General features: G+C 38.3%; 1 protein-coding gene and 2 pseudogenes across 1 annotated transcript; 2 read left to right on the top strand and 1 right to left on the bottom strand.

Annotated features, from left to right (window-relative positions):
• Positions 1 to 2,701: 2,701 nt before the first annotated feature.
• On the top strand, positions 2,702 to 3,136 carry LOC148690805 (uncharacterized). Its single transcript, XM_088685014.1, has one exon. The coding sequence runs from the start codon at positions 2,702 to 2,704 to the stop codon at positions 3,134 to 3,136; it is 435 nt and encodes a 144-aa protein (XP_088541140.1).
• Positions 3,137 to 6,248: 3,112 nt separating this feature from the next.
• Positions 6,249 to 6,908, bottom strand: LOC137712600 (secreted RxLR effector protein 161 pseudogene; annotated as a pseudogene).
• A 2,674-nt stretch (positions 6,909 to 9,582) lies between these two features.
• LOC148690804 (uncharacterized) lies at positions 9,583 to 13,976 on the top strand (annotated as a pseudogene).
• The last annotated feature ends 1,889 nt before the right edge of the window (positions 13,977 to 15,865 follow it).

Here is a 15,865-nt window from a genome sequence, read left to right as displayed (position 1 = left end):
AATCAGATCGGACGCTGTTTCTTAATTGTTGTGGTAAGTCAAGAGCTTCACTTATATCTGGTGTGAAAAAAATAAAATAAATAAATAAAAGAGCTTCACTTATATGTTATCATTTATTAATATTAATTGAGAGCAATGGTTAACAACTATAGGTATACATATACTACATGAAAAATGATTTTCACACTTTGTTTCTCTTTCTATTCTTATTAATTTGGTTTTGTTCTTTAATTCTTCTTTGATTTATTCAATCTAACAGTTAGAAAAGAAAAAAAAAAAGACATAGAAAGAAAAAAAATTGCATAAATCATTTTCAATTCGACATTTATATAGCTCTGACGTTTTGCTATACATGACACATATGTACGTAGCAACATCTTCCTGCATGGCTGCATCTTATTAAAGTCTTGACGTGTTAGGTGTATTACCTTCCCATCAACTCAACGGTTTTGGTGCGTACCAGTCTAAGTGACTAGGAGTAATATCTTTAACCAAATAATTTAACCTCTGCTGGTGCAAAAGAACATGCAAATGCTGATTAAACTTAATACATTAACGTGAAGTAGGTAATGGGTTAATTAATAGGGTCATTAGTTTATGTCAAATATTAACTCACTCGCAAGCAGCCAATTTGTAGTGGAACAGGTAATAGATCAAATTCAAATGTCCAAGAAAAGCACAGTGCTTAATTAAAAAAATATTTAAAAATAAAAAAAAATAATACTGAACTTCGCACACGCAAGATATATATTTGTCGAATTGTGTTTGGTTTTAACTATAAAGCATCATCTAATTTAATCTTCAAATCCGTACAAGAAATAAAAAGTTAAATTGCATGATTATATTTTACAACTTACATCCAACAAGGAAAGTGTGTTAATGGGCTCTAAAATTCAGCCATTTTATAGAGCACACTCAAACTCATCGGATTTTTCCAATTTAGAGTGTGATTCAGTTTTCATGCGTCGGATTCTATCACGATTTATGATCGATTTTTACATAATACAAGTAAAGCGGGTGCAAAACCCTTCAATTTTTTAGGAACCCATAGCTTAATAAGCCCAATTATTATGTCTGCGCAGTGTTGCTTTCTGTTATGTGCTCTGACATGATTATTGATTGGAGGGTCGAAGGCTTCTTGTGAACATGGACTTGCGGAGATGGAAATTGAAGAGCAGAATTCTAATGTTTGATTTTCTTTTCTTTTTCTTTTTTGGTGTAGAGAGGGGTCTAATGTTTGATTTTCCACGGCCGCTGCAGTGGAATCAGGTCTACGGGCATGAGAGGAGGACAAGTGGAGCTTTAAACTCTTTTGTGCTGGTAAATGGATTGAAGTTGTTGGGACAAGGTTGGAATTGGACTTATGCTTGAAAACGTGTAAAGGCTATTTATGGTGATATAACCAGTAACTTGACTAATTATATATAAGAATAAATTTCACGATGTAATAATTTATAATTTTTTAAGTCTCGTCTTAAAAAAAGTACACATGGTTTTAATTGTCATAAGTAAAAAAATATGTCATATTGTTGCAGATAAAAATTGGGCAATTAGCTACAATAATCATATTTTGACAATTCATCAGTCGTCATTATATCATTGTTGTATTGTTGTTATATCATTGTTATGTCGTTAAGATACGATCGACATGTTGTTGTTACCAAAAAAAAATAATCATTTCTGCAAACCAAATGACAAAATAAACAAAAGTGTTATTGTAGCTAATTTCCCATAAAAAGTTAAGATAAACTGATATATTTTAGAGTTTAGATGTCTTTATATTTTCTTTTTAGTTTTACATCTTAAAAATCGGCATGCTTCATTACTAACTTAGGACCTCAAGGGTATAGATAAATACTCTTAACCACTGAAACTACAAGTCCCTTGTAAGCAAATTTTTTTTTTTTTTATACAAGTGACAGTTGGAAGCAGAAAATCGAACTTAAAACCACGAGTGCCACCGGAGTTATGTTGAGTTTGGACTCGTACACGGACATGGCAAGTTACGTAAGTAGCCCGACCCAAACATGAAGGATATAAACTCATAAAAACCAAAGACCAATACTCTCCTAATTCCACTAATCATATGAGCTTTTAACTGAATCAATCAACTGCATAAATTGAATACTTTCCCATGGTTTCTAGAATTAAAGAATTTTCGTCCTTATTTTTTACCTTTGATCAGAATAACAATTTCAATAGATAAACTTCAACAGTCCAACAACAACGTCTACAAGACAGCAAAAGCGCCAAGCTTTATAGGGCAACAAAAATGATGGGATTGGATCACTGTCCGCTTATTGTGAATTGTGAACCAGAGACCGTTAAAGGTAAATGTCCCTTCAAGTCTGAAGCCTTTTGGACTAAAGAAGAAGAATGCAGAGAGATTATTAAAAAAAGCTGGGAGGAAGAGTTTGAAGGTGACTGGTTGGTGAAATGGCAAATGAAACTTAATCTATGTCGAAGTAGGTTGAAGGAATGGAGTAAGAGAAAGTTTAGACAGAGAAGCATACAAATTGAAGAATTAACGCAACATTTGAGTAATCTTTAGAACAAACGGAAGGAAAATGTTGATCAAATTCAATCCACTTCTATGCAGCTTGATAGTTTATGGAAGCAAGAAGAGAGTTATTGGTAGCAGCGCTCAAGAATTAAATGGTTGCAATACGGAGATGCTAATACTTCTTTTTTCCATCAAACCATGGTGCAACGGAGAAGGCAAAACAAGATTGTGAAGATCAAGGATGGTAATGGGCAATGGGTTGAAAATCCTAAACAGATAAGAAGAGTTGTTGAGGATCACTTCAAGACTTTATTTGCATCTGACGGACCAAGAGATTGGGGCACAATGTTGGAATTTATTGAGCCGAAGGTAACCACGGAGATGAACCTTACTCACACTTGCCTGTTAAGAGATGATGAGATTGAAGAAGCGGAGTTTCAAATGAGGGGCTTGAAGGCGCCAGGTCCTGATGGGTTTCAAGAAATCTTCTATCAATGCTATTGGGATGTAATTTCCCAAGAAATGAAAGGAATTGCCAACGATTTTATGAATGGGGAGGCTAGCCCTAAAAAATTAAACTCCACGCAAATTGTTCTGATCCCCAAAGTCTCGAATCCGGAGACTGTAGCTTAATTCAGACCCATAAGCTTATGCAATTTCTCATATAAGGTACTTTCTAAAGTTCTTGCTAATCGTCTCAAACCCCTTTTACACAAATTAATTTCTCCAATGTATAATGCTTTTGTTGCTGGTCAGTAAATTCAAGATAATATCATGATAGGCCATGAGATATTTCATTTTATGAACCCAAGAAGAACGAAAAAGAAGTTTGAGTTAGGAATAAAGTTGGATATGAATAAGGCTTATGATCGAGTGGATTGGGACTTCCTGAAGGAGGTCATGATCAAAATGGGATTCGATAGGAGATGGATTGATTTAATAATGGAATGAGTGGTCTCGGTTGATTCTTCCATCATAATCAATGGCAAGCCAAGCCAGAAATTTCTCCCTTCCTACAGGCTTTGACAAGGGGATCATCTCTCACCCTACTTATTTCTGTTTGTAAGTGATGTTCTCTTTTTGCTCATTCAAAAAGCTGTGGATTTGAATTATCTTAAAGGAGTAAAAATTAGCTCAAATAGTCCGAGCATTTCACATATGTTCTTTGCGGATGAAACTTTAATTTTCCTCCAGGCCACAAAATAAAATTGCAGGAATATTGTTCAAATTTTAAATGCATATTGTGCAGCATCCGACCAGCAGGTTAGCCTCAATAAATCAAGTGTTTATTTCAACACTAATACCCCAAGAAGTTTAATGGAGGACTTGGGTGGAATTTTGGGAATGCTAGTAATTGAGAATCCTGGAACTTACCTCAGTCTCCCAACAATCTAGGGTAAATCAAAACGGCAAGCTTTGGGCTATATTAAAGAACGTTTGATGAGGAAAATTCAAGGCTGGAAACAAAAGCTACTGTCACATGGGGAAGGAAGTGCTTATCCAAGCTGTAGCTCAAGTTGTACCAGTCTACCCAATGAATATCTTTAAATTTCCTGCGAGTAGTTGTAAAGAATTTTATTCTCTTTTAGCAGGATTTTGGTGGGGTCCGAATGAAGAAGAAAAGATCCATTGGGTCAGTTGGGAAGTGTTAGGCCGACTAAAACAAGATGGAGGATTAGGGTTCAGAAATTTTCAAGAATTTAATGTTGCCCTGTTGGCTAAACAATGTTGGAGAATGGTGAATGAACCGGATTCTTTATGGGTCAGATTTATGAAAGCAAGATATTTCCATAATTCCTCATTTCTAGATGCCAAAGAAAGGAAGTAGAGCTTTGTAGGCATGGGCAAGCTTACTAGAAGAGAGAGAGGTTCTCTTGAAAGGTGCGTAATGACAAGTAATGAGTGGGAATAACATAACGCTTTGGGTTGACAGATGGGTTCCATCACTCCCAAATGGGCATCCTAATCCATGCAAGGCTACTATTATAAACAAGAATGGGATGTTCAGCCTGTTAGTTCTATTATATCGCAGAGGGAGATCAATGAAATAAAAGAAGTACAAATAGAGGATCCTAGTTGCAATGGTAGGCTAATATGGCCTACGAAAAAAAGAGGCACGTTAACTGTTAAATCAAGTTACCATTGGATTCATAGCAAGGAGCATCCTAATAGACTTCAGAGGGACTCCTCACTGCCACAAATTAGTAATCGAGTGTGGAAAAGTGTCTAGAAGTTAGAAGCCCCTCCAAAAATTCGGACTTTCATGTGGAGAGTACTTCATAGAGCTCTTGCCACGAGGTTGGATTTATTCAAGAGACATGTTGTTGCCTCACCAATATGCCCCATTTGTAAAGAGCATGAGGAATCTGTGGAACATTTGCTCTTGCGATGCCCGTAGGTTGAACCAGTTTGGTTTGGTGGTCAACTCAGCTACAAGGTGAATAAGAATGAAATTACTACTTTTAGTAATTGGTTAAATTCTTTAATTGAAACCAATATGGGGGGAGCAAGCAAGAAAAAACTGTACTGATGTCACAAGTTGCATTTACTTGTTGGAACATTCGGAAAGAAAGATGCAATGCTATTTTCAATCAAAAAATTGTGTCCCCTTTGCAAGTTATGTTATCCATATTGTTTGTATGATCAAAACACAAGATATACAATTATATAAATTTATATGAAGCACTTACTTGTTGAAGGTGCAGTAGCCATGCAAACAATACATGATTGAGAGAATACCAACTCTTCTGCGAACTCCTAGCTTGATGACAATGCTCTATGGGAAGCCTTAGTTGTCATGTCTAGGGTTAGCAGGGACCAGTGTTTATATACTAGCCAAAAAGTCTTAGATTTCGTCTATAAGGGAAAACTAAAACTCTCCTTTCTTGGTTCTCAAGTAAAATATCATAATCATATATTATTAAGGATTCAATCAAAACCTACTTATAATGTAAGACACTTAATGTAGGGCTGATATAAGGAAATCAAATCACAACTTAACAGATCTTCAACTTATACATTCCTATTACATATAGTAAACCATTTATGGTTGATTTATGTTGAATAAATCCAACATTTTCCCACTTGGTCTACTAATTGTAATGATCATGCTTCAAAACATATGTCGGAGGTCATTGTTTCTTTAATGGCCATATCACTACGATTCAATCCCATCCTTAATTCAAATTTCTATCAAATGGACTTCTCAATGTAGGATTAACAAGGTTGTAAAGATATTTCATCTTAGAACCTTCATAATCACATACACTGAGTCAACCATTCATATGAAAACCATCAGATTATGATCTAGAGACGAACTTTAACTCAAGAATTGTCTTACTCTGTATCATCTCAGGTCCACTTTATCGTAACTTTCATAAGTCACACCTTATGCTTTTAAACGGTCTACATGTTTATCAATGCAAACTTTTTACCATTCCAAAGTCACGCTTATGCTTTTAAGCAGTCCACATGTTTGCCAATGCAAACCTTTTATCATTCCAAAATGACACGTTATGCTTTTCAAGCATTCTGCATGTTTGCCAACGCAAACTTTTATTATTCCAAAATAAACATATGCCAAAAGAATTAAATATGCATGCATCATGTGAACACAAATAATTAAAAAAAAAAAACAATCTTTATTCAAACCCAACCTCGGAAACAAACCACATCTCAAAACTCAAAGCTCAGTGAGTTTAGCTCACTTATTTTACTGCAAATTAAAAATAGTTTTCTACTCCCACTAACTCAGCATATCAAAGTTCGAGATCAATCCCATATTTTCTACATGCTTCTTGAAAGACATGACTGAAAGTGGCTTGTTCAAGGGATCTGCAAGCATTGATGTAGTATCAATATAGCTGATCTTTATGAACCCTTGCTTAATCTTTTCCCTAACCAACTTGTACTTGATATGCATGTGTTTGGTCCCATAAGACCTCTTGTTGTTCTTCAAATAGAAAACTGCAGCAGTATTGTCACAAAATATCTGCAACAAATTTGTGACAATATTGAGAACTCTCATTCCCTCTATAAACTTTCCAATCCATACTGCCTGGGAAGTAGCTTCAAAACAGGCCATGGATTCTGCCATCATGGTAGATGTAGCTATGTTCTTTTGTTTCATACTTTTCCACAAGATTGCACCTCCTGCCATCATAAAAATGTAGCTAGAAGTTGATTTCAATGAGTCTTGACATCCTGCGAAATCTGAATCACAGTAGTCAACCAACTCGAGCTTATCACTTTTCTTGTATACCAATTTATAGTCTTTGGTTTTCTGCAAATATCTGAGCACCTTCTTTGCTGCAATCCAATAAGCATGTCCAGGATTCGACTGATATCTCCCTAGCAACCTCAATGCAAAAGCAATGTCAGGTCTGGTGCATACTTGTGCATACATTAGGCTCCTTACGACTGAAGCATATGGTTTATCATTCGTCTCAAGCTTTTCAGCTTCAGTTTTGGGACTTTGCAGTTTACTCAACTTATCCCCTTTTGTTACTAGTACATGATAGGAGCATATTTAGGCGACTTACTTAGCTTGTTTTTGTGCATTTATATTGTTAATTCATAGTTGTTTTAGTCGTTTAAGCCATTTTCGTGTGTTTTTAGGTTCATATGGCTAAGGAAGCAAAAAGATGCATTTTGGAGCATTTTGGAGCAAAATTGGACTTGGAATGGATAGCTTATGTTTGGAGCAAAAGGAATGGACGAAATTGAAGACCTAAAGATCTTATGTTTGAGCAACATTGAAGACTCCTATGCATTTTAGAACACAAATCAAGTTTTCCTTGCAACCTAATTGCCTTGCCGTGGCCTTCCATAAGTGGTTCCCTTCCTTGCCGTGCAAGAGAGGTCTTTGTTGCCTATTCTATGTCATTAAACTACATTCCTTTTTACCTTAATCTCAGCCACACTTTACATACTTTTTCTATCCTAAATCCTTCCCTAATTTCAGCCTTAAAACACATTCCCTTTCTTACAATTCAATGCCGCAAGTTACTTTCCCTTTTTCCTTTGATTTCTGATTTCATATCTCCTTTTCCTTAGGGATTTGGGGGTCCAATCCTTTCCTAAATTATGTAATAAACCTTAGGATATTTTCTGCCCAAAATTTCCCACCATAGCCGCACCCTACATGCATTCACTCTTCATAATTCAGCCACATGCACTCCCATCCTTTAATCCATTGCAGCCACATGCACTCCCATCCTTTAATCCATTGCAGCCACATGCACTCCCATTCTCTCCCAAAACCGTGCATCCCATCACCCATTCACCCTTTGCCGTGCATTACTCCCTTCATTCCAGCCAATCCACACACCTTTCCAACCTAGCAGCACCCTTTAATCATTCACCCTAGCTGTCACTCCCATGCTCTCCCATTAATTAATTCAAGTCCATATCTGATTACCCTAGGGTTTTAAGTGCCTATTTATACTCATATTAACCCCTAGATCAGATCACCACCTCATACACATTCATTCATTCCAGAAATTCGTCCAAACCTCTCCACACCCTTGCCACAGCCACCAAACACCTTTCTCCTTAGTTTTAAGCTTTGCCGCACCATCCCCTTCCCCTAAACACTACTACATCCCTCCATAACCATGCATCCATACACCTAAGGCCCTAAACTTGTCCTTAGACCTTGTGCTGCAACAAAGAGGAGGAGAAGAGGGCCTAAACGTTCATACAATTCAAGTTTGAGTTGTTGGAATTTTTAGGTGTTTCCTTTTCCTTGATTTCAATGGTTAAATTTACTTATCTTTGTCTTGTACGTATGAGGAACTAAACCCCCCCTTGGCTAGGGGGGGGATTCGAAATACATGTTTATGCTTGCAATATGATTTGATTACTTCTAATTGCGTTTCATAAGTTGTGAATTCAATTTACTTATCTATGTGAATTACATTGATTTGTGTGTGTTGGTTGAGAGTGCACGCTTAATTATCATGCGTAAATCTAATGCTAGGATATAAGGAAGTTTCAACTAATCGTTACAAACTTATATTCACAAGTAGTAAAAGTTGATGATCTCAATTGCGTTAAGTAAATTCTTGGCATAAGTTTCATGCAATTCATAGTAACGAGTGCTTCGTCAATGCTTATGGTTTTCAAAGAACTTAATGATTCTTGCTTGTATCTCTATTATGCAATTCATGTAGGGAATTTGTGGGGAATGCCTTGGGTTGTCGTATGCAATCATCCAATTCAATAACGTTAGGAAAATCTGAGGGTTAATTAGTGCAATTCACGGTTAATCTGGGGCGTTGAGAATTCATGGTTTATTGAAAAACAATTGGAAATCATTTTATATGCAAGTATAACATGTATGGAGATGAACCCCTTAGCTAGCTTCCCATCCATTCAATTCCATCAAATTCATATTTACATTCTGCTTTAATTTGCAATCTGTGCATTTAGTTTAATTTCGTCCAAAACTCAATCCCCCTTTACTTTATTGTCTAATTTAGTTAGAAAGTGTCTTAGTTTTTGTTTCTAAGTGTTTTGAATCAATTTATTTCCCAAATTCGTCCAAAGTAGTCAAAGTGCTCAAAACTGCCCAGATTGTGTTTTTAAGGCAGTTTTGAGTGTTTTGGGTGCTGTTTGAATCTTTTGGTTTGTTTTAGTGTTTTAAGTGTTTAGTTTTGCATTCTTTGAGTCTAGTTTAGTGTTTTAAACTTTATTTTACGTTTTTGAGTCAGATTCCAAGTGATTTTGCAATCCCTCCTAATCCCCGGTTAAGAACGATCCCTACTTATATCTATACTACAATTGTCAAAAAGAGGGTTTAATTTGTGTGCGTATAAATCACGCATCAAATTTTGGCGCCGTTGCCGGGGATTAGCAAACTTGCTAATCCCTTGTGTTTGTGGCGGGTCAAAATGTGTCTTAAGGTCAAGAGTCGAGTGTGTGTATTTGTTCTTTCTTTTTATTTTTTTTGTGTTTGCCGTGCATAATCTGTTTGCTTTTGTTTGTGTGCCGTGACATATTCCTTGTTTTGGGTGTGTTTGCCGTGCTTCTAAGAGAGTTGCTAAATTCTTTTGCTTCATTGTTCTAGGTACAAGTGTATGACTCGTAGTTCTCATCCCGTTCGTGAGAATATCTTGGAGTTTGACGACGATTTTGAACGAACTTTGAGAAGAAAGAGGAAGCAACCAGAACCTAATCCACCTAGTTCTAGTTTTGAGGCCGAATCTGAAGAAGAAGAAGTGGAGGAAGAAGAACAGGTCATGGCGATAGAGAATCGAACAATCAAGGAGCTTTCTGCCTCGGGATTAGATAATGCCATGCCATTATGCATTCAATATCCTAGGGCGGCCCAAGGCAAGACCGATGAGTTCGAATTGAAGTCAAGCTTGCTGCATCATATTCCCAAGTACCATGGGCTGTCCATGGAAGATCCAAACAAGCATTTGAAGGAGTTTGAAGTTGTATGCTCAAGCATGACACCCATTAACGTTGATGGGAATATTTTGAAGATGAAAGCTTTTCCATTCTCTCTTGTGGAAAAGGCTAAGGATTGGCTTTATGAATTGGCACCCGGGACCGTTACTTCTTGGGAGAGCATGAAAAGAGCGTTCTTGGAGAAGTTCTTCCCTACTTCAAGAGTCATTCTCTTAAGGAAGAAAATTAGCGGAATCCAACAAAGTCAAGGAGAATCTTTTCCGGCATACTACGAGCGTTTTAAAGCCCTTGTTGCATCATGTCCTCAACATCAAATGAAGGAGGAGCTTCTCCTTCAATACTTCTATGAGGGCCTTCTTCCCATTGAAAGGCAAATGCTCGATGCTTCGGCGGGAGGTGCATTGGTGGACAAAACTCCTATGGCAGCCAAGACCCTAATTGCAAACCGTGCTCTAAATGCACAACAATATGAAGGACTTGGGCAAAGGGACCCCCCACGGCAACACTTGAATGAGGTAAGTTCTCAATCCGATATTCAATCTCAGTTAGCTAATCTTACTTCTATTGTGTCTCAGATGGCCGAAGGAATGAAGATACAAGGACCGATTGTATGTGGTGTATGTTCTATCCAAGGACACCCTTCGGAAATGTGCCCTCAATTGATTGAGAATGGGGGATGGGAGAGTGCAAATGCCATTGGATTTCCAAGCCACAATCAACCAAAGAATGATCCATATTCCAACACATACAATCCGGGTTGGAGAGACCATCCAAACTTCAAATGGAGAGAGCCTCAACAACCTCAACAACAAGGAGGCTTTAGACAACAACCCCCGGGGTTCTACACCAAGCCATTCGGCCCCAATCCAAACCAAGCACAACTTGCCCAAAACAATCAAGGTACGTCATTGGACAATGAAACACTTCTTAAGTTACTTACCAATTTGTCTCAGGGGCAAGAGAATCAAACCAAAGCCATGCAAAACCAAGACAAAAGGGTGGATCACTTGGAGAAACAAATTGGGCAGATTGCGGAGTTTGTAGGACAATTCCGAGACCAAGGCAAGCTCCCTAGCTCAACCATTGTCAATCCAAAGGGAGGATTCGAATCTGCCAAGGCAATCATGTTGAGAAGTGGTAAGAAGGTCGGAACCACCCCAAGCCCGTCCAAAACAAGTCAAGAAGAGGACGTGTTGCTGCAAGAAGAGGAGGAACAAGCAAAGAAGGCCACGGCAAGGGTGAAAGAAACTTTGCCGCAGCCCCTTATTGTGCCAAAACCGTCCAACACGCCTAAGGTAAGTCCAAATTCGACTTTGACAAGTTCTATTCTACTAAACGTGCCCTTTCCTAGCAGGTTTAGGCAATCAAAGAAGGAGGAGAGTGAAAAGAACATTCTGGAAACCTTTAGGAAAATTCAAGTCAACATTCCGCTCCTTGATGCAATCAAGCAAGTCCCTAAGTATGCCAAGTTCTTAAAAGAGCTTTGCACAACGAGGAAGAGGATTTCAAACAAGGAGGTGGTCCAGGTAAGTGAGAATGTGTCTGCAGTGCTACAAAGGAAACTACCACCTAAATGCAAAGATCCGGGTAGTTTTACAATTCCTTGTGTTATTGGAAATACTAAGTTTGAACATGCTATGTTAGACTTAGGAGCGTCAATTAATGTCATGCCTTATTCAATTTATGCATCTATGAACTTAGGAGAGCTTAAAAATGATGGTGTGATTATTCAATTAGCCGATCGTTCTAATGCATATCCAAAAGGAGTTTTGGAAGATGTTTTGGTGCAGGTTAACAATTTAATTTTCCCAGCGGACTTCTATGTGCTTGACATGGAAGATTCGGCCCATTCTACCCCATTGCCGATCCTCCTTGGGAGACCTTTCATGAAAACGGCCCGCACCAAGATAGACGTGTTCAAGGGGACATTATCAATGGAATTTGATGGGGAAGTTATTGATTTCAATCTTTCTGAAACTATAAAATACCCTAAAGATGATCATTCTTGTTTTTCTATTGATATATTTGATTCATTGGCGCAGGATTATCTTAACTCCTTGGAGAGGGACCCCCTTGAAACGACCATTACCAAATGAATGGGACTTAAAACCGAAGGGGTAGGAGAGGATAAAACCCACGGCATGCATGTGGAATTCCATGCCGTTCCTACATGTGAAGATGAGGCCGAGATGGTTGCTGCCCTTGAGTCGTTGCCACACCACTTTGGTAAGCCTCCAAACCCAATTCCAATTCCTGTTTCTACTAACAAGTTGTTACCTTCAGTGATTCAGGCACCCATTCTTGAGCTTAAACCATTGCCGGATCATTTGAAGTATGTCTATTTGGGAGAGAATGAGACGTTGCCCGTCATAGTTTCCTCATCCCTCACGTCAATGGAGGAGGAGAAATTGATTCGGGTGTTGAAAGAGCACAAAACGGCCATAGGATGGACCTTGGCCGACATCAAGGGTATTAGTCCTACAACTTGCATGCATCGCATACTTCTAGATGAGGGGGCTAAACCAACTAGAGAGGCTCAACGCCGGCTCAACCCTCCAATGATGGAAGTTGTGAAAAATGAGATTATCAAGCTTCTAGATTGTGGGGTGATCTATCCTATCTCGGATAGCCGTTGGGTTTCACCGGTTCAAGTTGTGCCCAAGAAATCCGGAGTGACTGTGGGGAAGAATGCCGAGAATGAGCTTGTGCCAACTCGTATCCAAACAGGTTGGAGAGTGTGCATTGACAATAGGAAGCTTAACGCCACCACAAGGAAAGATCACTTCCCTTTGCCATTCATTGATCAAATGCTTGAAAGGTTAGCCGGTCATTCTTTTTATTGTTTTCTTGATGGTTATTCGGGATATAATCAAATTGTTATAGCTCCAGATGATCAAGAAAAGACTACTTTTACTTGTCCATTTGGTACTTTTGCTTATCGTCGAATGCCATTTGGTTTATGTAATGCACCAGCCACCTTCCAAAGATGCATGGTAAGTATCTTTTCAGATTTTGTAGAAAAGATTATTGAAATTTTCATGGATGATTTTAGCGTGTTTGGTGATTCGTTTGATGATTGTTTAGATAATCTCACATTAATCTTAAAACGATGCATTGAAACTAACCTTGTTTTAAATTGGGAAAAATGTCATTTTATGGTAAAACAAGGAATAGTTCTAGGACATATTATTTCGGCCAAGGGTATTGAAGTGGATAAATCCAAAATAGATCTTGTACGCTACTTACCCTCTCCTACTTCGGTTAGAGAGGTTCGTTCTTTTCTTGGACATGCAGGATTTTATAGGCGATTCATCAAAGACTTTTCTAAGATTTCCCAACCCCTATGCCGACTTCTCCAAAAGGAGGTGCCATTCAAGTTCGACGAGGAATGTGAGAAGGCCTTCAAACACCTAAAGGAGATGCTTACTTCGGCCCCTATCATAGTTCCACCAGATTGGAGCCTTCCTTTTGAGCTTATGTGTGATGCCTCAGATTATGCATTAGGAGCTGTTTTAGGCCAACGGAAGAACAAGCAGCCGCATGTCATATACTATGCATCTCGGACCCTAAATGATGCTCAATTGAACTACTCCACAACGGAAAAAGAACTTCTTGCTGTTGTTTTTGCTTTAGATAAGTTTCGTTCTTATTTACTTGGTACTAAAGTGATAATCTATTCTGATCATGCAGCATTGAAGTACTTACTTACGAAGAAGGAGGCCAAACCAAGACTTATTCGTTGGATGCTCCTACTTCAAGAGTTCGACATCGAAATCCGGGACAAGAAAGGAAGTGAAAACGTGGTGGCTGACCACTTAAGCCGTTTGGTGCATGAGGAGGATGTCGTGCCTATCCCAGAGACATTCCCAGATGAGCAGTTGCTGTCCATCGAGGTAAGTGCACCATGGTATGCCGATTTAGTGAACTATTTAGTGTCTAAACAAGTTCCAAGCACCCTAAACAAGCAACAAAATGATAAACTTAAAAAGGATGCACGTTTTTATGTGTGGGATGACCCATATTTGTGGAAATATTGCCCTGATCAGATTTTACGTAGGTGTGTTCATGAAACGGAGTTTAATTCAATTTTAACTTTATGTCACACTTATGCATGTGGGGGTCATTTCGGCACTCAAAGAACAGCACATAAAGTTTTAGAATGTGGATTTTATTGGCCTACTATATTTAAGGATGCTAGAACTTTTTGTGTGACTTGTGATCGTTGTCAAAGGACGGGCAATATAGGTGCCAAAGACCAAATGCCGCAACATCCCATCTTTTCTGTCGAAATCTTTGATGTTTGGGGCATTGATTTTATGGGTCCTTTTCCTTCATCTTATGGTTGTGTTTATATTTTACTTGCGGTTGATTATGTTTCGAAATAGGTGGAAGCTAAAGCCACCCGTACTAATGATTCCAAAGTGGTTGCAGAATTTGTGAAAACTAACATATTTGCAAGATTTGGAATGCCAAGGGTTCTTATAAGTGATGGAGGCTCTCACTTTTGTAATCGGACCATAGAGGCGTTGCTCAAGAAGTACAATGTCACACATAAGGTGGCAACACCTTATCATCCTCAAACAAGTGGGCAAGCCGAGGTTTCTAATCGAGAAATCAAGGAGATTTTAGAAAAGACTGTTGGGCCAACTCGGAAGGATTGGAGCTTGCGTTTGAATGACGCGTTGTGGGCATATCGTACCGCCTACAAAACACCAATTGGAATGTCTCCATTTCGGCTCATTTATGGGAAACCATGCCATCTTCCCGTTGAATTGGAGCATAAAGCACATTGGGCCGTAAAGACATTCAATATGGACATTGATGCTGCTGGAGTTCATAGGAAGCTTCAATTGAATGAGCTGGAGGAGATAAGGAATGAGGCTTATGAGAACGCGCGCATTTACAAAGAGAAAACAAAGGCTTACCATGACAGGATGATTCGGAGCAAGACATTCTCAATAGGGCAGAAAGTGTTACTTTTCAATTCTCGCCTTCGCTTGTTCCCAGGTAAGTTACGTTCTAAATGGATAGGTCATTTTGTTATTACTAATGTCTTTCCTCATGGTGCAGTCCAAATTCAAAGCTTGAAGACGGGACATAAATTTAAACTGAATGGACACCGTTTAAAGCCTTACTACGAGAACTTCGAGGAGCATGTGGTGGATGATGTACCCCTCCATGCCGTGGGTACTACTAGTGAAGCCTAGCATGGCGTATTCGTCCGGCTGTACGACGTTAAAGCAAGCGCTACTTGGGAGGCAACCCATGCATTCAACAAAGGAAGACCGAGAAAGCACTCCAATTCCAGATTTGCGTTCCTAAACTCTTCTCTTTGTTGTTGATTTTGTTTCTGCCATGTTAGGTTGTTAGATGTTGTTTTGTTTGTTTGTTTGTTTGTTATTTGTGTGAGTCTATGCTTGAAACATTGAGGACAATGTTTGATTTAAGTGTGGGGGGGTAAACAAGTGTTTTTGTATGATTTTACATGATTTTCGTGGGATTTTATCACCTATCACTTATAATGTTGTTTCTCACTGTTTTTAAGTGTTTTTAGTGTGTTTTGAAGTGTTTTTATGTGTTTGGATCAGAAAATCCGAAAATTTACAAAAAGAAATTGCAAAAAAGTTTTGAAAAACCCCAAAAAGAGTTGTTTTAAAGTTGTTTTTGTGTGTTTGTTTGCGTCTTAGGTCACCTTCCAACACAATGATGAGGATTTGGTTTTAAATTACATGACTATTAAAGAATGTTGTAAACATGGCTGGAAGTTGATTTATGCTTTGGTTTATGCTTGGTTATGGTTATAGCTTATGAATTCACATGTAATTACAAAGAGAAAATCTGTTTTTGTAACATGCTTGAACGAAGGAACTTAAACTAAAGCTACATCCTTGTGAGACTTGAGCCTATAACGTTCTTTGGAGAGTATAAATCTGTAACTTCTTGTTT

This window comes from Pyrus communis, chromosome 15, assembly GCF_041283825.1.
Source record: "Pyrus communis isolate YQ-2024b chromosome 15, ASM4128382v1, whole genome shotgun sequence".
NCBI classification, from domain to species: Eukaryota; Viridiplantae; Streptophyta; class Magnoliopsida; order Rosales; family Rosaceae; genus Pyrus; species Pyrus communis.
Note: the sequence above shows the minus strand (reverse complement) of the source record. Positions and strands in the feature narration are given on the sequence as shown.